The sequence below is a fragment of the Aspergillus lentulus genome, assembly GCF_001445615.1.
Source record: "Aspergillus lentulus DNA, contig: Alt12, strain: IFM 54703, whole genome shotgun sequence".
Taxonomy (NCBI): domain Eukaryota; kingdom Fungi; phylum Ascomycota; class Eurotiomycetes; order Eurotiales; family Aspergillaceae; genus Aspergillus; species Aspergillus lentulus.
In genome coordinates, this window is record NW_028322115.1 from 1,436,680 (window position 1) to 1,463,586 (window position 26,907).

Here is a 26,907-nt window from a genome sequence, read left to right on the forward strand (position 1 = left end):
TTATCTGAGAGAATCAGTTTCGGCATACCCTCAACCGCAACATGTCTGCACCTGAAACCGGCGCCTCCTCTCGGGAGAAGTCCCTCGAGGATTTGCAAGTAGCGACATTAGAGAAAGGACGTTCCACTTCATCTTCCGGTGCTGATAATGAAAAACCCCGAGACCATCATTCGCTATCAGACACGACCATGGCGCCTCCAGATGGCAAGAAAAAGGATCATCACGAGAAAGCTGTCGACTTGAGTGATGATTCTCTCTTTGCCCATCTCCCGGAGCATGAGAAAGAGATACTCAAGCGACAGCTTGAGGCACCGTCTGTGAAAGTCTCTTTCTTCATTTTGTATCGCTATGCCTCGAGAACGGACATCCTGATCATGGTCGTGAGCACAATCTGTGCTATCGCTGCTGGTGCCGCTCTTCCCTTGTTCACGGTATGTATGACCTGCCTGGCAATGTGCTTATCTGTCAATCGTCAGATCAAAGACCTTTTGTGGCTGACGTTTGATCTACTAGATTCTTTTCGGTTCACTGGCCTCAGCGTTCCAAGGCATCTCTCTGGGTACCATGCCCTATCATGATTTCTATCACGAACTGACTAAGAATGTTCTTTACTTTGTGTATCTCGGTATCGCGGAATTTGTCACGGTCTACGTCAGCACCGTGGGTTTCATCTATACTGGCGAACATCTCACGCAGAAGATTCGTGAAAACTATCTCGAGGCTATCCTGAGGCAGAACATGGCTTACTTCGACAAGTTGGGCGCCGGTGAAGTGACCACGCGTATCACTGCTGATACCAACCTGATCCAGGACGCCATCTCTGAGAAAGTTGGTCTCACCTTGACCGCATTCGCCACATTTGTCACCGCATTTATCGTCGCCTACGTCAAGTATTGGAAGTTGGCTCTGATTTGTACCTCAACTATCGTCGCCCTGGTTATGGTTATGGGTGGTGGGTCGCGGTTCATTGTGAAATACAGCAAGAAATCACTCGAAAGTTACGGTGCTGGCGGAACTGTCGCGGAAGAAGTCATCAGCTCCATTCGGAATGCTACCGCTTTTGGCACCCAAGATAAGCTTGCCAAGCAATATGAAGTTCACCTGGCTGAGGCTGAAAAATGGGGCATCAAGCAACAAGTCATCCTTGGTATGATGGTCGGTGCTATGTTTGGTATCATGTTTTCGAACTATGGTCTCGGTTTCTGGATGGGGTCTCGCTTCCTTGTCGACAAAGAAGTCAACGTAGGCCAAGTTCTGACAGTTCTGATGGCTATCCTGATCGGTTCGTTCAGTTTGGGCAACGTTGCCCCCAATGGCCAGGCCTTTACGAACGGTGTTGCTGCGGCCGCAAAGATTTACAGCACGATCGACCGCAGATCGCCCCTGGATCCCTATTCTGACGAAGGGAAGAAACTCGACCATTTCGAAGGAAATATCGAATTCCGCAATGTCAAACACATCTACCCTTCAAGACCCGAAGTTACTGTCATGGAAGATGTCTCTTTGTTGATGCCCGCCGGAAAGACTACCGCATTGGTGGGTCCATCCGGCTCTGGAAAGAGTACTGTTGTCGGCTTGGTGGAGCGCTTTTACCTTCCTGTAGGAGGCCAGGTGTTGCTGGACGGCCATGACATCCAAACCCTCAACCTCCGCTGGCTGCGACAGCAGATCTCTCTTGTCAGCCAGGAACCTGTCCTTTTCGGCACCACGATCTTTAGAAACATCGAACATGGCCTGATTGGCACCAAATTTGAGCATGAGTCGAAGGAAAAGATTAGAGAGCTCATCGAGAATGCGGCCAGAATGGCCAATGCTCATGATTTTATCATGGCTCTGCCAGAAGGTTATGAGACAAATGTCGGTCAGCGTGGTTTCTTACTCTCGGGAGGTCAGAAGCAACGTATTGCCATTGCTCGTGCCATTGTCAGTGATCCCAAAATTCTGTTGCTTGATGAAGCCACGTCGGCTTTGGATACCAAGTCTGAGGGCGTCGTCCAAGCCGCTCTTGATAAAGCTGCCGAAGGTAGAACCACCATTGTCATTGCTCACCGTTTGTCAACAATCAAAACAGCCCACAACATTGTTGCCATGGTCGGCGGAAAGATTGCCGAACAGGGAACACATGACGAATTGGTCGATCGCAAAGGCACCTACTATAAACTTGTGGAGGCGCAGCGTATCAACGAGGAGAAGGAAGCAGAAGCTCTGGAAGCCGACGCGGGCATGGACGCGGATGATTTTGCTCAAGAAGAGGTTACTCGCATCAAGACTGCCGTTAGCAGCTCGAATTCTCTCGATGCTGAAGATGAGAAGGCGCGCTTGGAGATGAAGCGAACCGGAACGCAAAAATCGGTTTCGAGTGCCGTTCTATCCAAGAGAGTCCCCGAGCAGCTCAAGAAGTACTCACTCTGGACCCTCATCAAATTCATCGGTGCATTTAACCGCCCCGAGCTTGGTTACATGCTCATTGGCTTGACTTTCGCGTTCCTTGCCGGTGGTGGTCAACCTACCCAGGCTTTTCTGTACGCCAAGGCAATCAGCACGCTTTCTTTACCCGAGTCAATGTTTCACAAACTCAGGCATGATGCCAACTTCTGGTCCTTGATGTTCTTTGTGGTTGGAATTGCTCAATTTATCAGCCTGTCTATCAACGGTTCAGCATTTGCTATTTGTTCGGAGAGACTCATCCGCCGAGCTAGAAGTCAAGCGTTTAGATCGATCCTTCGTCAAGACATCTCATTTTTCGACAGGGAAGAGAACAGCACCGGTGCTTTGACGTCCTTCCTATCAACGGAGACGAAGCATCTGTCGGGCGTTAGCGGAGTGACTCTGGGCACAATCATCATGACTAGCACTACGCTTGGGGCGGCGATGATTATTGCGTTGGCGATTGGATGGAAGCTGGCTCTGGTTTGCATTTCTGTCGTTCCAATCCTGCTGGCATGCGGCTTCCTCAGATTCTACATGCTTGCTCGATTCCAGCAACGATCGAAGTCTGCCTACGAAGGGTCTGCGAGCTATGCTTGCGAAGCCACGTCAGCGATCCGCACCGTAGCATCACTCACTCGCGAACAAGATGTCTGGAGCGTTTATCACGATCAGCTTCAAAATCAGGGACGGAAGAGTTTGATCTCAGTGCTGAGATCCTCCCTGCTGTATGCCTCGTCGCAGGCATTGGTGTTCTTCTGCGTCGCTTTAGGCTTCTGGTATGGTGGTACACTTCTAGGCCATCATGAGTACAGCATCTTCCGCTTCTTCGTCTGCTTTTCCGAGATTCTTTTTGGTGCGCAATCAGCCGGAACCGTCTTCTCTTTTGCCCCAGACATGGGTAAGGCAAAGAATGCCGCAGCTCAATTCAAGAAACTCTTCGACAGCAAGCCGACTATTGATATCTGGTCGGATGAGGGCGAGAAGTTGGAGTCCATGGAAGGCGAAATCGAATTCCGGGACGTCCACTTTAGGTACCCAACGCGGCCGGAGCAGCCTGTTCTTCGAGGACTGAATCTGAGCGTGAAGCCTGGACAATACATTGCGCTCGTTGGACCCAGTGGGTGCGGTAAGAGTACTACGATTGCTCTGCTCGAGCGATTTTATGACACACTTGCTGGAGGGGTCTTCGTCGACGGAAAGGACATTACCAAACTCAATGTCAACTCATACCGCAGTTTTCTCGCCCTGGTCAGCCAAGAACCTACTCTGTATCAGGGTACCATCAAGGAAAATATCCTGCTCGGAGTCGATAAGGACGACGTCTCGGAGGAGACTTTGATCAAGGTCTGCAAAGATGCCAACATCTATGATTTCGTTATGTCACTTCCGTAAGTTTACCTTCTCGTCTACTCCTTTAATGCCTGGCGGTTCTGCTAACATGGTACAACAGTGAGGGATTTGACACCGTCGTTGGCAGCAAGGGAGGCATGTTGTCTGGTGGACAAAAACAGCGTGTTGCCATTGCTCGTGCCCTGCTGCGTGACCCCAAGGTCCTTCTTCTGGACGAAGCCACATCTGCTCTCGACTCCGAATCAGAGAAAGTCGTACAAGCTGCGCTGGATGCTGCTGCCCGCGGGCGGACAACGATTGCTGTTGCCCATCGGCTGAGCACCATTCAAAAGGCCGATATAATCTACGTATTCGACCAAGGCAAGATCGTCGAAAGTGGAACGCACCACGAGCTGATTCGAAACAAGGGTCGGTATTACGAGCTGGTCAATCTGCAGAGTCTCGGAAAGACTCATTAATCATCCCGTTTCCCTTCTTCTCATGCCGTACAAATTTTTTTAATATCTTCCTCCTCCCTGCTCAATCATGCCAATCTTGGTGCTGGAAATACTGTGGATATACCACCCCGCTTATGTGTCTATGATTCCCCTGTAAAAATTTCCAGCTTGATTATCCTCGTCATTGTACCTAATCCTCATCTTCATTGCTTAAAGCGCCTTATTATAGAGCTATCACTGGAGTTGACCGTGTATCACTTTTGGGTGGGCGATATGACACTCTTCTCCTAATCGAACAGGATTTTAAACCTATCATGTTCTTTAATTTGACGCATATTCACGTAAGGGAAACGAAGAACAAGATGCATCACAAAACAGCCTGTCGGAGGAAATCTGCCAGCAGAATCCCAGACATCATGTCCATCGTACAGCGTGAGGAGACAAGAAAAGTGTCAATCTCGATCCCCCACCTCAAACTCCCTCTGCACATCGACCTGTCGCATCCCACGCGCGTCAGCTATGAGACCCATCAGACCCTGTCCGATGTCCTTGATCTCATTGTACTCGTGGAGCAGACGAATATGGCGTTTCACCGTAGTTGAGGGATCATGTCTTTAAAAATGTCAGCATTAGGTCTCACTTTTTAGACATAATCAACATGAGTAAGGGAACGTACTTCAACTTCGCTTTGATCTCTGCGATTTGAGCTTCAAGTTGAGCGGTTTGCGAGTGGAGGTCCGCGATGGAGGCCTGTAGTGCTTTCTGTTTGTTATCAGCTTCTGCTGGGACTCGTTCTGCTCCTAAACTGTCAATTAAAAGTGCATACGATCTTCCTGCCGCGCTGGATCTGCTGTTCAGAAGTTGGATGCGCGAGGTCTAGTATATCGCTGTTCTCGGTGGTTTGCTGCAGGGGGCTGTTCTTCCCTGGAGAGGCCATAGGAAGAGGAAGGTAGGATTTTCACGATAGTGTTGCTTTTCAGGGAGTAGTTAGTCAAAACAAGATATCTGTTGATGCAGTGTGACTCTAGTAGAGAGTTATTGCACGGTGGTTGATGTTTTCAGAGAGGAGACGAGATGCTGTTGTTTGTTCGGTAGAGGCTTTGCTATACAGAATGAACAGCGAGATCCGCACTATGTTGAAACAGTACAACAGTATCAATATATACTGCCACCATTCTGGTAGATTACTTTCTAATCAACAATTCATTCCTCTGGCTATCCCCGAGGGTGTCGAACATATAGAGCTACAGTAAACGACCCTCCCCGACCAATCCGAGCACTCCGAATCCCTAGCCCGAATCGGGCATTCGTAATCGTCCCCGTCTTATCCGCACCTGTTGAGGGCTCCACCAGGACGGAGTACATCATCTTTGTCCATCGACACTCTGCTCGCTTTTTTGCCTTCTTCCCTCAACTCCCTCTCAACCTCTTCTCGAGATTGGTGAAGAAGATGATGGGTATATTGGACCTACGAGGGGTGCTTATTGCCCTTCTCCTGGCATCCTCCGTCGCGGCTCATGGCGGCCACGAGAGTGTCCCTGAGGGTTCCGCCGTCTCCAAAGATCCTATTGTAAGTGTCGTGTCGTTCGCACTTTGCTACTATTCTGCCCTGAGGCGTAAGAGCAAACGGACTAACATTGCCCTCCGGTGTAGGACTCGACATTATGGATTCATATGATCTTGATGGGATTTACTTTTGGCATCATCTTCCCTCTGGGCATGGTACTTGGGGTATGCTCATTGCCTTGGCCGTCGATAATGACCGGTCGCAGAAGATTGCTCCGACGTTTGGACTGACGACTTGTTTTGCCTAGATTGTTCGCTCGCGGTGGCATGTCCCTCTTCAGATCGTCGGCACGGTTATCGCAGTCGTTGCATACTTCCTAGGCCACGCTCACAAGGGCCGTCAGTTCGGAAAGAACGTGCATGCTTCGTTCGCGAACCTGTTGATGCTTATGCTTGTGGTGCAAGTCGTTATCGGTCTTTATCTCAAGCTACATCTCTCCAAAGGAATCCATGGTCGGATCCGTCGGTTCTTCGTGGTGCTGCACGGCATTCTCGGCAAGGCGATGCCGATTGTGAGCTGGACACAGATGCTCTTCGGAGGTATCGCGGCGAATGGCTTCTGCCAGGGTGATCATCTCGGACAATGTCTGGCGCATTTCATCATGGGCAGTGCGTTCATTGCCTATGGTATCATGCTTACTATCCTGCTGCTTGTTGGTCAGTACTGGCTGCGCCGCACCGGCCGCAGTCAAGAGTTCTTCGACTCCCTGGTCATCGCGGCCTGGGGATGCGTCAACACCTTTACGGAGCACCGTTGGGGAGGACCATGGGTACACAATGATCTGCAGCATACTACTATGGGCATCGTCTGGTGGTGTGCCGGTCTTTTGGGTATTTGGATGAGCAGGAAGAGAAATGGCCGCCCCAAGCGGAATCTCATTCCCGCAATCGTTATTCTGCTGACCGGTTATGCGATGTCGGCTCATCCCCAGACCTTGATGATCAGCACCATGGTCCACTCCATTTTCGGCTACACATTGATGGCTGCTGGCTTTACCAGAATCATTGAAATTGCCTTTGTGCTGAAGGACAAAAATACCGTGAGCCTCGACGGCTCGGACCCTAACAGCTTCCAATATCTGCCTCCTTTCGTAAGTTCATCTTGCATCTGTCTTCTTGAACCACGTGTTCGGACGTAACTTGGGATTTTAACTGGTTTTCACAGCTCCTGTACGCATCTGGCTTTCTGTTCATGGGCGCAACAGAGGAGCAAATGCAGCTGCTCCACGATGCCGGAATCACCCACGTGTCTTATGTTCTGATCCTGTACAGCATTGCCTTCATTCTCTTCCTCTGTAAGTGGACTGTCTTGCCCCTTTTCCTTTTTTTAGGCCGCTGGTTTTATATTCTAACCTCGACGTAGTCGTCAATATCCTTCTGCATATCTACGCTGTTCATGCATGGCCCAACTCCGCCAAACCCTCTGCCCATTCTCGCTCTTCAACAAGCACCACAGACCCAGTTCAGGACTCTACTTTTATCAACGGCCACGCCCGCTCGGCGTCCGAGACTCAGCAGGTCCATGACGCCGAGGCATTTGAGTTGCAGGGTCTTATCTCCGACGAAGAAGATGAGGACGTGCCGGGTAACCGAAACCACGCCATGGGTCCCCGAAAAGTGGAAGACGAAGAGAGCGCCCCTTTGGTTGGAAAGGAGACGTCGTCGACCTGATTCGCCGGAATCTTGTTCTTTCATGACTTATCTATATGTGGGCTCGCATGAGACAATCTGCGTTCCAGAAACACCAAAAGGCCCGTACTTCATATTTTTCAAACTAGAGAATGGACCTATCTCGCTCTGATGACTATGACGTGATTGAGATTCTTGGTGCTTGTTGGGAATGGCGTTGGTGGATTGGGTGCCCTGCTTTTCGATACTTCCTGACTCTCTCGGCGACTTGTTTTGGCTTGTATATATACCGGATTGATGGAATTGTTTTACAAGAATCATTAATTGGATAATTGAGAAGACCAATGTTTTTTTTATTCATGTCGGCCTGTATCAAAAGGACGACGCGGTCTATATTAAGATGGTTTAGCCAGTTCATTTTCGGAACCTATCGTACAAGTCATAAAAGTATTGAGGCACATGGGCGTAAGAGGAAGACCAGAGGTGCAGCCTCAAGAGTGCGTGCGATATCCCGACACGCCGGTCAACTTGCAACTAGGACGATTGGGAGGTTTTAAATATTTGTAGGTAGGTTTGTAGGTAGATTAGTGGGTAGAGGAGCGGCGATCGGTTCGCCGTTGATGGGAATTGCATTCGCAACAGGAGGCCCGGCAGAAAGAGCATTGTCCACCTCTGGTGGGAAGAAAGGATGCAAAGGGTAGATGGGCGCGACGGACTTGTCGCCGTCGAATAGTAAGAGGTTCTGTAGTGGCTGCTCTCTTGCGCTCAGGACATTAATCACGTCCTGCGCGAGGCTACCGCCCACAAACGCCGCCACAGGGCTCAGTTCGCTGCCGAGATTCTGTAAAAAGTTTCGTAAGAATTCCGAGTCCAAAGTGCTGATGTCAAGCTTCAGTTCTTGGTGACGGTCACGAGCAAGCTTGGTGAACAGTTCAAGATCTTGCCGGGAGAATGTAGGCAATCTGCCTCCGGAAAGCTTCTGGAACTCCCACAATGCCCGAAGGCATGTCAGAAGTGGCGTGACCTGTCTTCGTCGTCTCGGCAGTCGGGTCAAGTCTTCAGGGAGAGGTGATGTGTTTGCTAGGATGAGGGGTGAGTAGATTTCCCGCTTGGTCACCATCTCGATGATTTTGTCATTTTCTTTCTTTGTGGTGATATTGATGATGCTTCTGGTGGGCGTCTCTTGAGTTGACGGCGAAACATTCGATTTGGAACGTTCAATGACGAAGTCATGAGAAATCAGATCGGCGAATGCGAAGCCGTAGAATCCGTGCAAACCGGCAGCATAGAATGGACGGTTGGAGATGCGGCATGCGGCATTGATTGTGGAGTAAGTTGGGAAGTCAAGCTCCGTGGCGATGGTAACATCGAATTGCGCGAAAAAGTCCGGTTGCTTCGTCTGGATATCTTCTGTGTCGATCCGAAGCTGAACTCTAGGATTCATCGCATGTATCGCCGGGGCCGCAGCTTGGGCGCGCTGTCCTCATGATTAGCTCTTATGTTACCTCAACTTGAAATTCCCCGCGATTGACAGCATACATTCTGACCAACATGCTCCTCGGATATGAAGAATTGAGCTCCAAGGTCTTCTTCCTTAACAGTCTCATGATCGACTATAGTAAGAGTACCGATGCCTGCCAAAACGAGGTTCTTCGCGATTTCATTTGCCAATGCTTTGAACGTAATCAGAAGGATATTTGCGGACCGAATCCTGAAACGAACAGCATTCAGAATCAGCCCCCAAACGCGCACGGCTGGGAATTCAGAATACTCACTTCTCTTGGGCCTTGACCCCCCAAAGACGGATTTGGCGATCATAGAGAGCAATCTCATCTGGTGATCATAGCATGTCAGACACATATAGCCCTGGGCTCTCTGTCGTTGGGAAATGTGCACCTACCAGCACTGATCGATTGGCTTGCGTTTTCTAGAGACGATGCCATGCTGGCTGGTGAGCGTTTGAAGGGTTACAGCACGCGAATGATTTCCTAGAGCTGCTTTCCTAATCCAATTAAGCTGGTGTCTCTGTTGAGAATGATTGTGACGGTAAGAGAATTGCGCTCGGCGCTCAATAAGTCGAGCCTGAAGAGAGCAGTTCTTGAGGTAACAGATTGCGCAAGTGACGGTCAATGTGTCGCGTGCAATATGACTGAGTTCAGCCAGAATGGCGCCGATCTTCTGTCCTTGATAAATGAAGTCCGGAGGTGTAGATGAGGAGTAGTGCTAGCTGCTCAGTCACCAGGAAGAGAGAGGACCAGGGAGAGGGTAGAAGAGCAATGGGGAAGCGTCCAGTCCCTCAGATGCCATTCACATGCAGATAACCGGCAGAACTATTCAGAAGCTAGTGAATTTAGAGAAGACAAAGAAGGCATTCAGAGGGAGTGTTGAATGAGGAATGCCCGGTCCTTATCCATGGATCACGTGCCGCACATCATGGCCGATAAGTTTATCGCCTTTCACTGAAGCGTCATTTCCCGCTGTTATCAATAATACTAAGCTTCTCCTCCTCCATATCGTCTGAGTTCTGGCTAATGTCTGCTTTTAACTCAAAGCCCCGACAACTTTCTTTGTTCCATTTCTCAGTCGTTGTATCTGTTCTCTTTATTTCTCAGAGTTCAAGCTTTTGGTCAGGTCATTTGTCCTTTTGACCGGGTCTCGTCTTACTCAATAATCATCTCGATATCTCTCTGTTTCTTACATTCTTCAATCATACTGGTATAGTGCATCTCCGCCTCTTGAGCGGTTCGAGCTGTCACGCCAGCTGACGGCATATTAATCCCATAGAATGGTGCGTGGGTAACTCAAAGTATTTCTGCATCCTACATTCACTTCGTTGGTCGCTTCCATCGAGCCTCAAGTTGTTTCGTGGAGCCCCATTTCTGGCATCTTAAGTTGACTGTTATATATTCGAACTGTAGTCGGGGAACTACGATTACCCTCCTGCCTCTCGCCGTGCCCCTCGGGCAAGTCGTACTTCTGACAGATCTCAGCCACCTACTGAAAATCGCTTACAACATCTGAGGGATTTATTGAGCTCTGAGCGCCATCGGGATAGTTCAGCGACTACCCGCGCTTTAGAAATACTCAATCAGGAGATAGAGGAATATCGTTCCAGTAGAGCCCGCAACTGGACCAGCTTTGAGCAAGCTAGAGAAGCTGTAGATCGTCAGATCCAACTTTTGCAGGCAGCCACACCTCACAGGGAGGAACAGACGCGCGGTGCTGATCACATAGACTACCCACGACCAGTGACGCAGAGGTCCTCAACTACCGATGTCGCGGGATTGAATCCTAGCACAGCTCCTTCGAATTCCATACGATCAACTAGTGACAGCAGACCTTCAAGACGTCGGCCCATGCAACATCGACACCAAGAAGGACGAAACAGAGCTCCCGAGGCACAATCCCTTCTTGACGAGCTCGTACCCCTCGATGAAACCATTTCTGCGATGCCGCTAGAACCAGACACCGACCTGCAGGGGGACAGTCGGAGGGCCAAACGCAGAAAGCTCGAGTCAGATGATAAAAGAGAAGGGCCCCAAGCTTTCCGCTATGGCCATTATGGCCAAATAGTACCCGGCGCTCTCAAGATGGAAATCAAAATGTGCGACGGCGGGACATACGATGATTCTGACGGCGAGAATTCGTGGCCAGAGAACATCTTGCGCAATGATTCAGCTGTCTACTGCACAAAGTCAGACCGATGCAATCTTATTTTAAAACATCGAGGAGATGCCCCCTTCTGCTTGAGCAAGATTGACATCAAGGCTCCAAAATCTGGATACAATGCTCCGTATGTCCTATCTCGAGCAGTCACTGGTGCACTTGTCTCGTATTTACTGACCGTTCTCTTAGAGTCCAGGAAGGAATGGTGTTCCTGTCTATGGCGTATGATGATGTTCTGGCTCGTACCGCCGCGTTTAAGATTCTTAGGCCGGCCCCTCGTCGTTCTAATCGGAGCAGACGTACTGGTCTGCAGCCTTCTGAGGAATATTTGAACGCATTCCGGACGCCCCTTCAGACTTTGGAAAGAGCCGTATTCGGGAACACAGATTCTCCTTCGGATTCTGATAGCGACATCAGCACCATCGCAGGACCCGATGCCCCCGATCCCATGGCTGAGTTTCAGGTAACGACTGAGTATGATGGTGCCTCTGATAATGACGATGGCTGTGATATGGACGATGAGGATGATGCGGATGATGTTGACGGCTCCGAAAGCGATGAAAGTGAGACTGAAAGAGGAGTTGTTTCCGACGAGGCTACCTTTTACCGGAGACGTGATGAAATGCTACAGCGTATAGAGGCTGTGGAATGGTCGTACGAGATGGAACAGCGCGGGCTTGAAAGACGGCGTCGGATCCCCAATCGTGTCGAACCTGCTGCATCGTCTGCGCCCCCACAGTCTCGACCTGCAGGCTCATCATCTCCCCCTGTGTTAAAGCCACATGCTCGCTTCTTCATCGAGCGAGCAAAGAGCATGGTCAGCATCAAGTTTGATCCACCTGCGTACGTATTCCGAGATCCTGTTGAATTCCGTCACTCAAAGTTCGCTGACCATTCTCAATAGGTCAGGCAGATACATCTTGATCAAGCTCTGGAACCCCCGCAACGATGGCAATATCGATATTCGGAGTATCATCACGTACGGCTTTGCTGGTCCTCGATTCTTCCCCGCTGGGGAATTTAGGTAGACGTCGCATCAGGACAATGCGGTAGCCCAGCTCAACAAGCAAACATTTCCTGCATCACTTCGAACTATCCTCTCCACCCACTTTGTCCTCCTACAGCCTCATTTTCTTTCAGTGAGCCAAAAGAGTTATCGCGGGTTCCGGCTTGGCTTAATTGTTCGTGTAAGCACATTATGTCATTCCACTTTACCATAAGCGATAGAGGTCCGAAATTCGTGGGTCTAAATGGCGTTTACGTTACGGTCTAGGTTGTTTTCGTACCTCTCTATGTATTCCAAATTTCGCAAATTGTATGAGTGTACGGACGATGACCTCGGTGAAAAGAGGGAAGTCAGAATCCAAAGGATATGTAACGATTGATTACATGATACTCAAGGTGATTTCATAAAACGAAGTTAACAAAAGCCCAAGCGCTGCAAGTCCACCATACAGTTCGGGTCATCATTCTAACCTTAAGCCAGGTCGAGCACCTCTCGTGCGCGGCAGAGGGACTAAACGCCATGCGGAACCCGTGTTGGGCAGAAAGCCTTGCAGGGGTATGACTGTTCGCTGAGGAAAATGTAAAGATCGATTTGCCGCGACGACAGGTGACATGACTCAACCGTGACGGGGAGCTGTCCTAAATCTATGCCAAATAGCTGACATCGCGCGTAATTCTTTGGATCGAATTAGCGGAGACTGCTTGACCGACCTCAGTTGCCGGAACAATGCAAAACCCGTCGACAAGTGGTATTTCGATGCAAAAGAGGTAGCGCGAACCCGGTGTATTGCCCGAAGCAGAATATTAGAAAGAGCGGTATAGGGAGAAGTGGATGCTGTAAACCATCTCGGCAGACAAAATTGACCGTAATCCTATGTACATCAACGTCGGTCTCGTGTTTCCAATCGGAAGGGAAAAGAGAAATGCTGAAGAAAGAAGCGGAATCCAACACGCTATTAATGAGTATGAATGTCAACTGAATAACCGCAGTGTTCCAGACCTATGTCTGTCGAATCGAAGCTCGTTTCATCCCTCGTGCAAAGATCGTCCAACGCCGAACCTTATACGTGAACGTAAATAGTCAACCAAAAGATGCACCTCAAATCCGTATCCAACTCCGTGAAAAATGAGCCGTGTGTCCAAAAGTATAAGCGTAAAATGCGGCAAATATCCATAAGCATCTAGATGACGACAACATCTCCTTCAGCGTCTGCTGGGTCAGAGGCCATCATATCACCATATTTGCCCACGGACATGAGCATTGAATCATCGTCAAGGTCAATAGCACTATCGTCATTATTGGGAGCGTGAAAGCTGGCAGTGTTGTCAGCGATGCTAGGTGGCTTTTCGGTTTCCACTGAGGCTTGATTTGGGCCTGCGTCTGACGGCGGTCGATTGAGCGATGTCCTAGTTTGGGGATTCACATCCGCCGATGAAGGACTAGTAGTAGACCTTGACCGATCACTAGCCTGCTGCGCATCAGAGGCGCTAAAAGGGCCATTCTTCTCAGTAGATGGACCGCTGAATTGTTTCAGCAAAAAATGGGGCGGACCGGGCTGGTCAGAGCCATAACTCATATTTTGCAAGGTGCTCGGTGTGAAACGCATAAAACCATTCTTTTCGGCCTGCCATAACATCATTTCGTGAAAGAAAACTTTCGTCATCCACCAGGCGCTGAAGCTTTGTGCACCGCCAAGGGTCAATCGACGGAGAATGCAATCCCATAAGGCGTCAACCTTTTCAATGATGCATTGCGTGCGATGGTGGGGAAATGCGGAGGATAGGTTAAGTATAAAAGATATCCACTTATCCGGAAAGTTGTACTCCTCGCCAGCGGACGCCTCGACGGGATATTTATGAGCCGCGAGATCCGCTTCCGTGTCTGGCTTCGTAAAGAACGGGTGAGAGGCAGAGGGGTTCAGGTCGTCCACAGGAGTTAGCAGAGCTCGAACGTCATGTTTCAGTATCTGCTCTGCCGCCCGCTCCGCGCATGTGGGAATGTTCGCTCGGGAGATCATCTCCTTTGGATCTACAAGCGTTTTGAAATCGAACCACATCTGGTTCCTATTGTCAGGATGGCACAGCCATGCTGCGGCCGCATTGGCTGATTGGTTTACATCAAGCATGTGCCTGAGCAGATTGCAGAAAATATGGGCCGGTATTAACCTTGCCAGGCTGACATGTGCAGGTTGCGCTTTGAACGTCTCACCAATATGAGCAGTCAGCCGTTGCGATATCGAGCTAAAAGCGTCCAGGACAAGTTTGGGAACAACCTGCGTGGTGAGAGGTGCCACGAATGCAATCATCTTCTGGTACATGAGCCAATCACACTCCTTGATCCAGGGAGCGAGGTTTGGGTGTGTCAGCAGCTTCTGTACTGGAACCGTCAATGTCCCATGAAAAGCGGAGAAATAGCGGAGGAGGTTCCGCTCCTTGCAGTAGCGGAAGCTGTCAATGACGGAGATACAATGGGAGCGGTAAAGGGCTGCAAGAGCCGCCGCCACCTTAGTATCAGTATTGCCGGGAAGATAGCCCCGTATATCAGGCAATTGGAACGAGTCATTGTCCACAGACGTGCCCTCGGCGGACGGTAGGTGGAGCATCTGATGAATCATTTTCCCAGAATGGTTTCCGACGTTCTCGAGGGTAATGCTGTGGTCACCGTTGGAACTAGTCGTGTCTTGGCAGCTACACCCTGCGTTCGAAGAACTCGTTGAGAACCTAGGTGTAAATGACGCAGTTGGTGAAGGAAACACTGCGGTATCTGTTGGCGGCGGTGGTAGAATACTGGAACAACATGTAAGCTTTCATCTTCCCGGACTATCAAGTGAGTAATTGACAAACCTCTTCTGCATGGCTCCGTCAAGTTTGTTTTCTATGCTACCACCGATCTGGTTATTGGTTATCGACGAGACCTGCGGGTTCAACGGCGGCGGCTTCTGCTGTTTTTCCTCGATGACCGTTAAATCCACATAGTGGTACTTGGATTCTCCACGAACACCAAGGCGTCTGGTTTGCACATTCGGAAATATGATGCGCACGAGTTTACCAAAAGAAGCCGGATTCAAGACTGAAACACGCTCGGTGCCACATTTCTCTGCATAGCAACAGTAAACACGGTCTCGTCGGACAGAACCGCTGCTCTTCCGGCAATTCTCTTTCAACCTAAGCATCCATGAGTACTGATTTCCTGTCGATAACAATGGGGAACGCGCGTCCGCTTACCAGATCATGGCAAAGACCTGCTTAACTTTCTCGGCCTTGCCCCCAGCCCCTTCATGTTTCAAAACCTCTGCCGCCATTTGCTTGAGTGAATAGCCTTCGTACTGGCGGAGCAACTTCCGCAGTTCATTGTCATTCGCTAGTGATGAATTGGAACCTTTCTTCTTCTTCGCACCAGTCTCCGAGTTCTCATTGTCCTCCAGCACGTGTTCCGGCAAGTGGTTTTCAAGATTATTATCGTAGATCGCTTGATACTGAGGGATCGGCATGGCAGGCAGACCGTGATGCGACAGGCCTGAAGGGATGGAATGGTGAGAGAGGCTATGCCCGTGCATTGCATGGCTCGGAAAATCCTCTGCCCTAGGAAGCACTGAATGATGAGGATCTTGGAGTGTCGGATCGAGCGAGGTGCCATTCACAGGATGCGAGATCTGCTGGCCAAACCGGATAATGATATCTTCGGGATTACTCGCGAAGACATTGTGACCAGCGGTGGATTGGGCGGGCATAAATTGGGAAAACCCATCGGTGATCTGCTGGTCCTGTGTCTGTTGCGTGGTGCTGGAATGGATACTGGCAGTTGATCCTCTAGACCTTGGTCGACGGCTGTTTCGTGAAACTACAGCTTCTGACCGCGCTCGCATAGGATCTGCCGTTCCAGGGCGACTATGCGGCCCCGCTAACTGTGTTGTTTGTGATGCGACACTCGAGCATTGCGATGCAGCTCGCCCTGTTTGTTTTGACTACGGATTAGCAACAACGGACGGAAGGCGGAGGCTATAAGAGATAGGCTAGCGGCAGGGCAGTAACGACGAGAGATCAGATGAAAAGTAGAAGCCTCAGAGCACCGAAAGAGACGCAGGGACATCTTACCCATCTCATGAGCCATAGTGGAGGGCCTGCTACACACTACCCGACTAGGTGGTTGTGTTTCGTTAGCTGCTGGGTGCGAGTAGGTTGGTAACCACGGGCAATGGTGTCTGTTTTGATGATCGGGTCTACAGCCACCTCAACTCAATCACTCGAACTCGCACCACAGAAGACCGGTGCAGGAAAGAGGCTGGAGGGGTAACTTCGTAATTCCGAAAATGAGTTCGTCAAGGCATAAAATCAGGTCGTTATAGCAGTCGCAAACACGCTATCGAAGGCTCATAGTGGCCGTGGTTGCAGTCTGGTCATAAGTTCTGAGTGTGCAAAGGTGGAATAAACAGAGGCGGCGGTTCCTCAAGCAACGGTCACGTGTGGATTAGCTAAGGCTCATTCCTCAGGCAGATCTCCAAAACAACAAAACATTGGAATGGAATCTCAAGTGATGATCACCGCTATTTAGGAGCTCATCAGTCATAGACAGGAAATAGTAGATGAGTCGTGAATGATTTGACTTGCTAGCGGCAAGGCAGATTCAAATTACTGGGGAAGTTGTTGGCACTTAATGAGTACCTGTGCCTTGTACAGCAAAGTGGTTGTAGGGTAGGACACAATATACTCTTGACATTATTTGCTCAACGACAAGGAATGATCGAACATAATCAATATTGCAAGGTACTTGGAATGACATTATAGAACCAATAGTTTACGGTTCTGATGAATCCAGATCGAACATCTCATTGTTTTAGGAGACAAGGATTATTCAATAGTAAATACAGGTCCTCAAGCCGCACTAGTAGCATGCAACCACCTTTTAGCGAACATGTGTCTGTTTCTTTTTAATTTAACAACGTAGGTACAAGTGAAGCCAAGCCAGATTGAATGTATTTATTCAGTCGAGCCGCTGATGCATTGTGGTTGACTTCAACTTTCAAGGTCATTCGAACGAACATATTTCGGCCAAGACGACCCAGGGACAAGGCAATGTGCAATTACAACCAAACAGACACATTCAATTCCACCCTCTCAGTCCCGAGCGAGACATCCCACGCTCCAGTCGATATGTATATCTGCATGCCGCAAGGCTTTCGAATGGGGCTGATTCCTCATGAAGTGACTGCGGAGGAGATGATCCGCCACGAAGACAGTAGCAGCGAAGAGATTGACGAAGCCAGAGATATAGTACAATCTGAGTCTTTGCAAAAGGGATAAACAACGATGAAATTTACATATCGAAGCTAATTACTTCCTATCATCTCTAAACAGCCGAGAAAGGTGAAAAAGAAAAGGTACATTTGGCCAAGGAACACACGGACAAAAGAAGAGGCCGTCCTGGGGTAATAATAGGTATGAGTATAAGGTGCCCTAATGCACAGTCACGCACCACCTTGCAATCCAACATTAATAGGCCCAAGCCAAGCCACACTGCCTGAGGGACAAATGGAAAACTCTCTCACTGGGAGTCCATCTAGACCAGATCCCGCTTGACGAACTCGGCGAGCAGAGTCTTACCAAGATGGGCAGGGCTTCTCTCCACAGTGACACCGGCGCTCTCGAGGGCCGCAATCTTGGAGTCAGCACCACCCTTACCACCACTGACGATAGCACCGGCGTGACCCATACGACGACCCGGGGGGGCGCTAATACCAGCGATGAAACCAACAGCGGGCTTGTTGTGCTTGTTGTTGGCCTTGAAGAACTCGGCAGCATCCTCCTCGGCGCTACCACCGATCTCACCAATCATGATGATACCGTCTGTCTCCTCATCCTCGAGGAAGATCTTGAGGCAGTCAATGAAGTTAGTACCGGAGAAGGGGTCACCACCGATACCAACAACGAGCGACTGGCCGAGACCGGCCTGAGTGGTCTGGTTGACAGCCTCGTAGGTCAGGGTTCCGGACCGAGACACAATACCGACACGACCACGCTTGTGGATGAATCCAGGCATGATACCGATCTTACATTGGCCCTACAACGTAGAAAAAGAGCATATCAACACACCGCATGGCCTTGTCATACCACAAATTTTTGGATGCAATTGAACTTACAGGAGCGATGATACCAGGGCAATTGGGTCCAACCAGACGGGTCTTGTTCTGAGTCTTTAAGATATCCGTGATGCGAACCATGTCTGTTGATTTCGAGTCAATTTTTGCGCAAAAAGAAGCTATATTGCGCGGAGCATAGAGATTTACCGTGCTGGGGAATACCCTCGGTAATGCTGCGAAATGCGGAACATGGGCGTCAGCGATGCTAATTTACGGCATTTTCTTGAAATGGGAGCACAACTCACCAAACAACCAAGGGAACCTCGGCCGCGATAGCCTCCTCAATACCAGCAGCGGCGAGAGGGGGACTGGAATATATCAGTATCAGTCATTCCGACAACGACGGAAAGAGAGATTATGATTCCATACGGGACGAAGATAGCAGAGGCAGTGGCACCAGTTTCCTTCACAGCCTCGCTGACATTTGCGAAAACAGGTCTATCAAGGTGCATCGTACCGGCCTTCTTGGGGTTGGTACCACCGACAACCTTGGTTCCTAGAAATTGTAAGCTTCTGGACTCCTGTCGTAGACCGACACAACCAAAATCAAGGGGTTAATCGTAATGTACCATAGGCAATGGCTTGTTCGGCGTGGAAACTGTTTGCAGCCAAAAAAAAAGCAACGTCAGCATCTATGTATGCAGTTAAATGGCAAGGCAGATATCGCCGCAACATACGTTCCCTGCTTTCCAGTGAAACCTTGGAAGAGAACCTTGGTGTCTGCATTAATGCGCAGGTTGTTCACGGTCTCAGAGTAGATCGAGCTGCCCTGGCTGTAAGCTCGTCGCTGCACAGCAGCGGCATTCTGGAGGGCAGAGAGGGTACTACGGCGGAAAGCCTGCATAGTTGCCTATGAGATGCAAAGGATAAAAAAAAATAGAGGGGAGAGTGCACCGGTAAGTGTGCTAGAAAAGAACTGAAGATCTGGGGAAGCTTTGCAGAATATATCAAAATGACATGGGACACTTCAGCAGGAAAACGCGCCGGGATGGGTTTGGGGTTTGGACTTTTCGGGACAAAGCTTTAAGCGGATCCGATTTGTCGCGGCGGTCGGGTTGGCTCCCTCGGCGATCCTTTTTTTCCATCTCCCTCCTATCAATTTAATACCAGATCACATACAAATATTGCCGATAACAAATCTGCCCCTCCGTCAAGCGGTATCGTGACTATTCCTTCATCCTAGCTTATCTAGCTGGGAAGATTAGTATTGGACTTTATAGTACCGTCCAACCCTTGCATTGTGATTTTAAGGGTCTGCTTTGATCTGCGATCGTCGCAGTAGTCCATTTCACAATGGCGACCCTCACCATGACAATGCCGCCACCATCCAAACCCAAGAACGGCAACGAGAAACTCCCACCAGAAAATGAACGTTATATGCGAGCTTGCTCCGATATTGCAAACGTGCTCATTCAGGAATATGAAGCGCAGAGGGATTCATCCAAACCGGGGAAAGATATCAACCTCAACAAGCTGCGCGGCCAAATCGCGAAGAAGCATCGCCTGGCTACGCAACCTCCCTTGACAGCTATTATCGCTGCCGTGCCGGAACAATACAAGAAGTATATCTTACCCAAGCTCATCGCGAAGCCTATTCGGACGTCGTCGGGAATTGCCGTTGTCGCTGTGATGAGCAAACCTCACCGTTGTCCGCATATTGCCTACACCGGTAACATTTGTGTCTACTGCCCTGGTGGACCTGATTCGGATTTTGAGTATTCGACACAGTCATATACTGGCTACGAGCCGACATCGATGCGCGCGATCCGAGCACGGTACGATCCGTTTGAACAAGCGAGAGGTCGGGTTGATCAGATTAAGTCTCTCGGCCATAGTGTGGACAAGGTGGAATATATTGTCATGGGTGGCACATTCATGTCTCTTCCGCCGGATTACAGAGAATCCTTCATCGCTCAGCTTCACAATGCGCTGAGTGGGTACCAGACGGACAATGTTGACGAGGCTGTTCAGGCGGGCGAAATGAGCAACATAAAATGCGTGGGTATTACGATCGAGACGCGGCCTGATTACTGTCTGGATACTCATCTAAGTGATATGCTTCGATATGGGTGCACTCGATTGGAAATTGGCGTGCAAAGTTTGTATGAAGATGTTGCGCGGGACACGAATCGAGGCCATACTGTCGCTGCGGTGGCGGAGACATTCAAGCTCGCCAAGGATGCTGGGTTCAAGGTCGTTAGCCACATGATGCCGGATCTGCCGAATGTCGGCATGGAACGGGATCTTTTCCAGTTTCAGGAATATTTTGAAAACCCAGCCTTCCGTACGGACGGTCTGAAGATTTATCCAACGCTGGTCATTCGGGGTACAGGTCTGTATGAGCTTTGGAGGACGGGCCGCTACAAGAACTACACTCCCAACGCGCTGGTAGATCTTGTCGCTCGAATCCTTGCGCTGGTCCCTCCATGGACGCGTATCTACCGTGTGCAGCGAGATATTCCAATGCCTCTGGTCACTTCCGGCGTGGAGAATGGCAACCTTCGAGAACTGGCTTTGGCACGCATGAAAGACTTTGGTACAACATGTCGTGATGTGCGCACCCGCGAAGTCGGTATCAATGAAGTAAAGAACAAAATCCGCCCGTCGCAAGTGGAGCTCATCCGTCGGGACTATACTGCCAATGGTGGCTGGGAAACGTTCCTCGCCTATGAAGATCCCAAGCAGGACATTCTCATCGGCTTACTGCGTCTGCGAAAGTGCAGTCCGACTCACACTTTCCGTCCGGAATTCACCGGCCAGCAGACGAGTATTGTGCGAGAGCTCCACGTATATGGCTCTGCGGTACCGCTCCACGGCCGCGATCCGCGGAAGTTTCAGCACCGAGGATTTGGGACCCTGCTAATGGAGGAGGCCGAGCGGATCGCGCGAGAAGAACATGGAAGCCGGAAGATCAGTGTCATCTCGGGAGTTGGTGTCCGCAGCTACTATGCTCGTCTCGGGTACACACTGGACGGTCCTTACATGTCCAAGATGCTTGACCCAATTGAAGACGAAGAATTCTAACTCGGATAAGCACGAGAACGTTTTGTCTCTGTTTGATGTCGAAAACTGATATGATAATAATGGTTTCTAAAGGTTGAGCTCTCAAAAAGTCGGGTTTTGTCGAGATTCATGGCATCATTTGGTGTTTTCAGGCGTTTCTTGCATCGTGGCGTTAGTGGTTCGATGCATTACAATCTCGATCCCGGTACATGTCTTAACTACTGCTTTTCACAATTGGGTGTAAATATGTTCATAGTTCTTTTGCTCTTCCCAGTTTCCAAGACCTCGAAATGATAGAGTTGGATACTTTTTGAGCAAGGCCCAGTCTGCTATTTCGGAATTGTCCCTGCGACAGTAAAAAATAGATTTTGAAGCAGCTCTATGTCAAACATGACGACACAATATGTACTCCGGACCAACCACGGTAAAGAAAGTGTGCTCTAAAAACGTCGAAGACAGATACCGTTGAAGCAGGAACACCACCGGATTAAAGCAATCACGGACATCACAATCACCGGAACGAAAGCTCAGAAGATAATGTGGGATGTGTATTCGTCATCTGATCGACAGCCGTCGTGAGCCGAATCGAAAGAGATACACACGTTCATGAGCGTCCACGGAGGCACTTGACATATCCCTTGTTTCGTAAGACGGACATAAATCAAATGGCGAGTTCCATGTTTTCTTGCGAGAAATATATAAGAAATTGTCTAGCTTAGCGATATAGCACCTCCCCGGCGGCTTCTCGTGTGCAGGTAAGCCTGGAAGGCACAGAAAACGAAGAAACACTGCCCACGACAATGTGTCAGGACATCCACTCCATAGCACTTGACGCGCAGGATGGTGGTGCGATAGACTTACAGCGTATATGACCACAGCGGTGAAAATCGAAGCAGCAACTGCACCGCCATCTTCGGGGTCGTTTTCCGATCCGACGAATCCATGGTGTTCGCTCTGAATACGTCGTTAGCAGGCCATCATAACAATCCACTGTTCTCTGTGATCGGAGCAAAAGGGGGATCGAGGCAGCATATATGGTTGTTGAGCGGATACGTAAGACAGCAGACGAACCTTGTATAACGATCCGAGGATGGACAGAATGACAATTGCGAAGGCGGAGATGACCACGCTGTATCGGACGTATTGTTAGTCTTTTGATTCTGTGTAGACGGAGACAATGACCTTACCAGGACCAGGCATTGAGAACCGATACAACGGGCTTCATTTCGACGTTGTCGTGACCAGAGGTGCGATAAGTGATTGATAGACGTCAAGCAATGCGGTCTGGCTGAGAGGTCGACTTATCCTCGCGACGATCGGCAGTCGGTCTGTAAAAGACAATGGAGGTGATATATTAAATATGAAGTCGACTGCGAATTAGTGGCTTCGCTCATGAGAGCTCGAATAATGGAGATGCAGGAGCTTTTGATGTTTGTACTCCGTATTGTCTGCCGCTTGCACTCCAGAGGGGAGGCGGAGAGCTCTAAGGTAGTATTGATCCGCCTTAGCCGCATTTGGCATGTGAGGTCCAATGAGCGTCGTCCTCGTCATTTCCCGTCATCCGCTGCGAAAGCAGCAACATCATTTCCATCTTCAAGAATAACTCCATTAGAACTAAACAGAATCCTGGGTTCTTCAATTCATCAGACGGCAACGCACATGTTGGATCTAACTTTCTCAAGTTCTCTATTAGGCAGACTCAAGAACTCCATGTACTCCGACAAAGGGAGATTTGGAACCGCTTGTGTACACGAACATCAGCCCGATGCACGAGGAATTACAGGAAAAAGGTCGTCTGTAGAACTTAATAAGAGATTGAGGGTTTGTCACTGTTGACCGCATTTAGTTTGACTCCCAGTCACTACTAGAACCTGCTGTAAGAGAGGGTTTGATTGAGCGTTGCGCTCTTATTCACGAGGCGCACCAGTTTTCTACTGAGTAGCAAGAGGCTGGCATTGAACGCCTACCCGCCGGCTGAGCGTCCTTAAAAGAAAAAGAAGAAGAAAGAAAACGGCTCACCATCCTGATGCGAAAGGACATCGGAAATCTAGAGCGAGAAGCTGGATTTCATCCATTTCTCATTCTGTACTTCAACACCTGATCGTTCGTGCCGGCCATGAACATGAAACTTCCTCCTCAGGCTGACGATTCGACGCACTTATAGTTAATGAGAGGCGTCTTTTGCTTCATATTGAATAGAGTTAGCCCATGAACACATTATTGTATGAATGATCTCCCTCATGGGGCTTGCCGATTGAGGTTTGATCTTCTGCATATACGCCAGCAAGAGTCCCTATATGATACATAATCAATGCTGTTGATTCCACCGCACACACTCATCGAACGTTACACCCGAGCCACCAAAGATATCCAAAGCACTACCAATAGTCAAATCGACCTTTCCGTGACTGCTCACATGGACCTTTTCAAGATCCTGCAGACTCCGGGCCCCACCAGCGTATGTGATAGGTATTGAGCACCACTCGGCCAGCTTCGCCACAAGCTCTTCATCAATACCTTGCTGTAGCCCTTCCACATCCGCAGCATGAATGAGGAACTCGGAGCAATATGGCTCAAGCATTGAGATTGATTCTGGGGTAGGGTTAGCTCCGGCGTGGTGGGAAGTATAGAAAGGAATGGAAGTATACCCTGGTTAATCTCCATTTCTGTGATAGTCTGCCAGCGGTTCATGGCCACGAACCATGTGTTGTCCTTCCTGCGGCAGCTGAGATCCAAGACCAGCTTGGATCTGTCACCTCCCAGAGCCGTGAGAACGGACTGCAATCGTTCAAGAGAGAACTTTCCTTCCGGGAAAAGGAAGGAGGTGATTATAACCTACATAGAGATGAGTTACAGATTCATTGTACCCAGCGAGAGCACAGATAGTTCAACCAAATACAGCCAGAGTGAGAAGAGGACCTACCTTGTCCGCACCCTGGTCAATCCAATATTGAGCATTCTTGTCATTTATCCCGCCTGCAACCTGTAGCCCCTCCGGCCACGTACGGAGCGCTTCTTTTGCAGCTTCGTCGTTGCCAGGCCCGAGCATCACAACGTGACCACCGCGCAGTTCATGCTTCCGATATAATTCTGCATAGTGACTGGCGGGGAGCTTTGATACGTAATTTGTTTTTAGGTCTGAGTCTCTATCACTCAGGGTGCCCCCAACAATCTGCTTCACTTGACCCGAATGAAGGTCAATACAAGGTCGAAACTTGGTCATCTTGTCAACTTCAATCCGTTCCCACAGAATGGGTTCTAGCAATAGTGGTAACCCACAGTAGTCTTGATAGGACGAGGGGCTGCGCTTATCTTATCACACGTGACCAGAAGATGTCCGCAAAAAAATGAAGCGGTAAAGGAGCTTCGGGGCGATGACCCAGATTCCACTTACACTACGCTTGCATTAAACAGATCAATTCAAAATGATCGGAAAACGAAAGAGAGATACAGCTGTTGCGTCAAGATCTTCCAAGACAGAAGACGAAGAACAGACCTCTACTGTTCCAGCCGCCTCTTCTGCTCATGACCTGTTCCGGAAATTCTTCGAGGCTCAATTTGAGCCCTTAGAGTTGCCTGGTGGACAGATCAATCGTGAGCAAGAGTCGCAAGAAGACGAGCAGGATTACAGTGATGTATCGGAGTTGGGTTCGGAATGGGATGGTGTGTCCGAGGAGGGTGAAGGCAACCAGGTCGAGGTTGTCGAGTACCAGGACAGAACCACGAAGGAGAAGGAAATACTGGACAAAAAGGCCCGGAAGGCTTTTATGGTATTTTTCTAGATGGGAGTTAGAATAAGGCATTGTTATACTAACCTCTACGAACCTGCTAGACCGCAAAGCCACCTACATTGTCTACGGAGTCGACAACCACAAAACCTAAGACCAAGAACGAAAAGGAGGATGACGATGATGATGCTATGGATGCGGAACACCTAAAGAATGATATTGCTTTGCAAAGATTACTCAAGGAGTCTCATCTTTTGGACTCCGCATCTGAACTTGCACCAACCGGCAAAAACCGTCTGAAAGCTCTAGACCTGAGGATGCAGTCTCTCGGGGCCAAAACATCGCTCTATCACCAGAATATGCCTTCGTCGCTCCGAAGGGGGATCAAAGCGAAGGCACTGACGAAGGAGGAGAAGCGACGACGAGAAGCTAAGGAGAATGGTATCATTCTCGAGAAGCCGACGCACAAGTCAAAAGTTAGCAAGGGACGGCGAGAACGTGGCATCGCAGGTCCTGGCATCGGAAAGCTCTCAGGTGGAACCTTGAATTTGAGCAAGCGAGACATTGCCGTGGTCCAAAGCTCGCGCCGCTCAAGTAGAGGAGGCAGAGGGAAAACGAAGACAAGGGGACGGCGATAAGCTGAGACTCCCCAAGATGTTGGCACCTGTGTCGCCTAAGTTCGTTAATTCGCAAGGGTCTCTTGCAATGTGGCGATTGCCATGGCATCGTTCCAAGTCGCGAAAGAGGTTCAGCCATGGACTGCCACTGCTATCCAGGGAAGGCGTTGGATGACTCTCGAGCTGTTTGCGAAATTGTCGGTCCATTCCTTGCCACTATCGTCGCCACTGATGGAGCTATTGATCACTAGCATAGCCATTACTCGAGACAGCATCTTTGAGGCGCATTAGCTTGTCCACCGCTTTGCAGCAGTCGTTTCGCTATGTAACAGAGAGCGACGCCTGAAATTGATATCGCTCACCACATCGCCGGTTCATTCAAATGCCTCTAGATTGGGACTAAGAAACCTTATTCTCCAGTCTTATTCTAGGAAATATTTGTCGAAGCACGTTCTAAAATCTCAGTGGAAGTTTTGGACTCTTCGGAAAAAAAATGTGGTCCGAACTTGTGCACTGTTCCTGATATGGTGAAACCTCCGCCTTCCGGGTCGCGATAGGACTGAAACGCCCCCTGAAATTCGAGAACCCTATCGTTCACTTGTTTGGGATTAGTTTGTGGGGCCGTCACTTTTTGGCTTGCTAGTTGCTACAGAGTGCGAACTTTTACGGGGCAGAAGTACTCCGTAAGACTCTGGCAAGGCAATCAAGAGACCTATCCACCTAGACTTGGTTTCAGATCGTCCGAGGAAACTCCCAGCCCAGCTGCTGAGACTGCTTTTTTAGTCTTGACTAGTGACTACTGCATTATGATGACAAACGTGACATTGATACTCCGTATTTTCGCTCCAAGTTCCACCGCCACGAAGTATCTTGACTCGAAGTTCGAGTCTAGGTATGACTTAGATAGTGTACGAATGAAAGATACAGTCACTTGCGACTTTGCGAGCTACCTGGACAGGTACTGCCACCGCAATGCTCCAAAACAGAAAAAATACCGGATCTTCCCCCGTTCTGGCCATGTCTATGCCCTCCTTCGCCAATCGTCAGCAAATGCTAGATCTAGACTACTTATTCGAGGGACGTCTTGGTATCTAGAGGTATTCCATCGCCAGAAAATCCGTGTTTCTGACTCTACGACTCGTGCGACGCATGCTCATAGTGCCGTGAATGCAGATACCAACGGAGAACCGTAAGCTCAAGGACTCCGGCTCTCGCCTTCTGGTCCGACTAAAGAATGGTTTGAGCTCTCCGCACAGAAGATGAAATGCCTAGTCTCATGAGGCTAGCTAACGATCTAATGCAAGTCGGAGGTGTAGAGGAACATGCCTTCCGGCCTTCT

The 26,907-nt window shown here is 49.5% G+C and overlaps 11 protein-coding genes across 11 annotated transcripts; 5 read left to right on the top strand and 6 right to left on the bottom strand.

Annotated features, from left to right (window-relative positions):
- Positions 1 to 41: 41 nt before the first annotated feature.
- mdr1 (ABC multidrug transporter Mdr1) lies at positions 42 to 4,238 on the top strand (the record flags this gene model as incomplete). The annotated part of the gene is made up of 3 exons (XM_033563025.2): positions 42 to 431; positions 514 to 3,818; positions 3,881 to 4,238. The coding sequence occupies 3 exons, from the start codon at positions 42 to 44 to the stop codon at positions 4,236 to 4,238; spliced, it is 4,053 nt and encodes a 1,350-aa protein (XP_033418916.1).
- Positions 4,239 to 4,669: 431 nt separating this feature from the next.
- Positions 4,670 to 5,154, bottom strand: ALT_6400 (SWI5/SAE3 family protein; the record flags this gene model as incomplete). The annotated part of the gene is made up of 3 exons (XM_033563024.1): positions 4,670 to 4,829; positions 4,894 to 4,979; positions 5,044 to 5,154. The coding sequence occupies 3 exons, from the start codon at positions 5,152 to 5,154 to the stop codon at positions 4,670 to 4,672; spliced, it is 357 nt and encodes a 118-aa protein (XP_033418915.1).
- A 513-nt stretch (positions 5,155 to 5,667) lies between these two features.
- On the top strand, positions 5,668 to 7,454 carry ALT_6401 (Ytp1 family protein; the record flags this gene model as incomplete). The annotated part of the gene is made up of 5 exons (XM_033563023.2): positions 5,668 to 5,787; positions 5,871 to 5,948; positions 6,032 to 6,874; positions 6,949 to 7,078; positions 7,147 to 7,454. 5 exons carry the CDS (start codon positions 5,668 to 5,670, stop codon positions 7,452 to 7,454), a joined length of 1,479 nt encoding a protein of 492 aa, XP_033418914.2.
- Positions 7,455 to 7,965: 511 nt separating this feature from the next.
- On the bottom strand, positions 7,966 to 9,355 carry ALT_6402 (E1 ubiquitin-activating protein AOS1; the record flags this gene model as incomplete). The annotated part of the gene is made up of 4 exons (XM_033563022.2): positions 7,966 to 8,889; positions 8,952 to 9,123; positions 9,188 to 9,245; positions 9,313 to 9,355. 4 exons carry the CDS (start codon positions 9,353 to 9,355, stop codon positions 7,966 to 7,968), a joined length of 1,197 nt encoding a protein of 398 aa, XP_033418913.2.
- Positions 9,356 to 10,768: 1,413 nt separating this feature from the next.
- On the top strand, positions 10,769 to 12,106 carry ALT_6403 (uncharacterized protein; the record flags this gene model as incomplete). The annotated part of the gene is made up of 3 exons (XM_033563021.2): positions 10,769 to 11,205; positions 11,268 to 11,921; positions 11,983 to 12,106. The coding sequence occupies 3 exons, from the start codon at positions 10,769 to 10,771 to the stop codon at positions 12,104 to 12,106; spliced, it is 1,215 nt and encodes a 404-aa protein (XP_033418912.2).
- Positions 12,107 to 13,264: 1,158 nt separating this feature from the next.
- ALT_6404 (RFX family transcription factor) lies at positions 13,265 to 15,814 on the bottom strand (the record flags this gene model as incomplete). Its single annotated transcript, XM_033563020.2, has 3 exons — positions 13,265 to 14,870; positions 14,928 to 15,248; positions 15,309 to 15,814. 3 exons carry the CDS (start codon positions 15,812 to 15,814, stop codon positions 13,265 to 13,267), a joined length of 2,433 nt encoding a protein of 810 aa, XP_033418911.2.
- A 1,826-nt stretch (positions 15,815 to 17,640) lies between these two features.
- On the bottom strand, positions 17,641 to 19,064 carry ALT_6405 (succinate--CoA ligase (GDP-forming) subunit alpha; the record flags this gene model as incomplete). Its single annotated transcript, XM_033563019.2, has 7 exons — positions 17,641 to 18,141; positions 18,221 to 18,303; positions 18,368 to 18,393; positions 18,466 to 18,528; positions 18,590 to 18,716; positions 18,790 to 18,818; positions 18,898 to 19,064. The coding sequence occupies 7 exons, from the start codon at positions 19,062 to 19,064 to the stop codon at positions 17,641 to 17,643; spliced, it is 996 nt and encodes a 331-aa protein (XP_033418910.1).
- A 449-nt stretch (positions 19,065 to 19,513) lies between these two features.
- Positions 19,514 to 21,244, top strand: ALT_6406 (Elongator subunit ELP3; the record flags this gene model as incomplete). The annotated part of the gene is made up of 1 exon (XM_033563018.2): positions 19,514 to 21,244. The coding sequence occupies one exon, from the start codon at positions 19,514 to 19,516 to the stop codon at positions 21,242 to 21,244; it is 1,731 nt and encodes a 576-aa protein (XP_033418909.1).
- A 689-nt stretch (positions 21,245 to 21,933) lies between these two features.
- Positions 21,934 to 22,448, bottom strand: ALT_6407 (uncharacterized protein YPR170W-B; the record flags this gene model as incomplete). The annotated part of the gene is made up of 4 exons (XM_033563017.1): positions 21,934 to 22,011; positions 22,085 to 22,177; positions 22,295 to 22,352; positions 22,411 to 22,448. The coding sequence occupies 4 exons, from the start codon at positions 22,446 to 22,448 to the stop codon at positions 21,934 to 21,936; spliced, it is 267 nt and encodes an 88-aa protein (XP_033418908.1).
- Positions 22,449 to 23,531: 1,083 nt separating this feature from the next.
- ALT_6408 (1-(5-phosphoribosyl)-5- ((5-phosphoribosylamino)methylideneamino)imidazole-4-carboxamide isomerase HIS6) lies at positions 23,532 to 24,446 on the bottom strand (the record flags this gene model as incomplete). The annotated part of the gene is made up of 3 exons (XM_033563016.1): positions 23,532 to 23,815; positions 23,872 to 24,058; positions 24,147 to 24,446. The coding sequence occupies 3 exons, from the start codon at positions 24,444 to 24,446 to the stop codon at positions 23,532 to 23,534; spliced, it is 771 nt and encodes a 256-aa protein (XP_033418907.1).
- Positions 24,447 to 24,648: 202 nt separating this feature from the next.
- Positions 24,649 to 25,589, top strand: ALT_6409 (uncharacterized protein C3F10.08c; the record flags this gene model as incomplete). The annotated part of the gene is made up of 2 exons (XM_033563015.2): positions 24,649 to 24,993; positions 25,056 to 25,589. 2 exons carry the CDS (start codon positions 24,649 to 24,651, stop codon positions 25,587 to 25,589), a joined length of 879 nt encoding a protein of 292 aa, XP_033418906.2.
- Between the last annotated feature and the right edge of the window lie 1,318 nt (positions 25,590 to 26,907).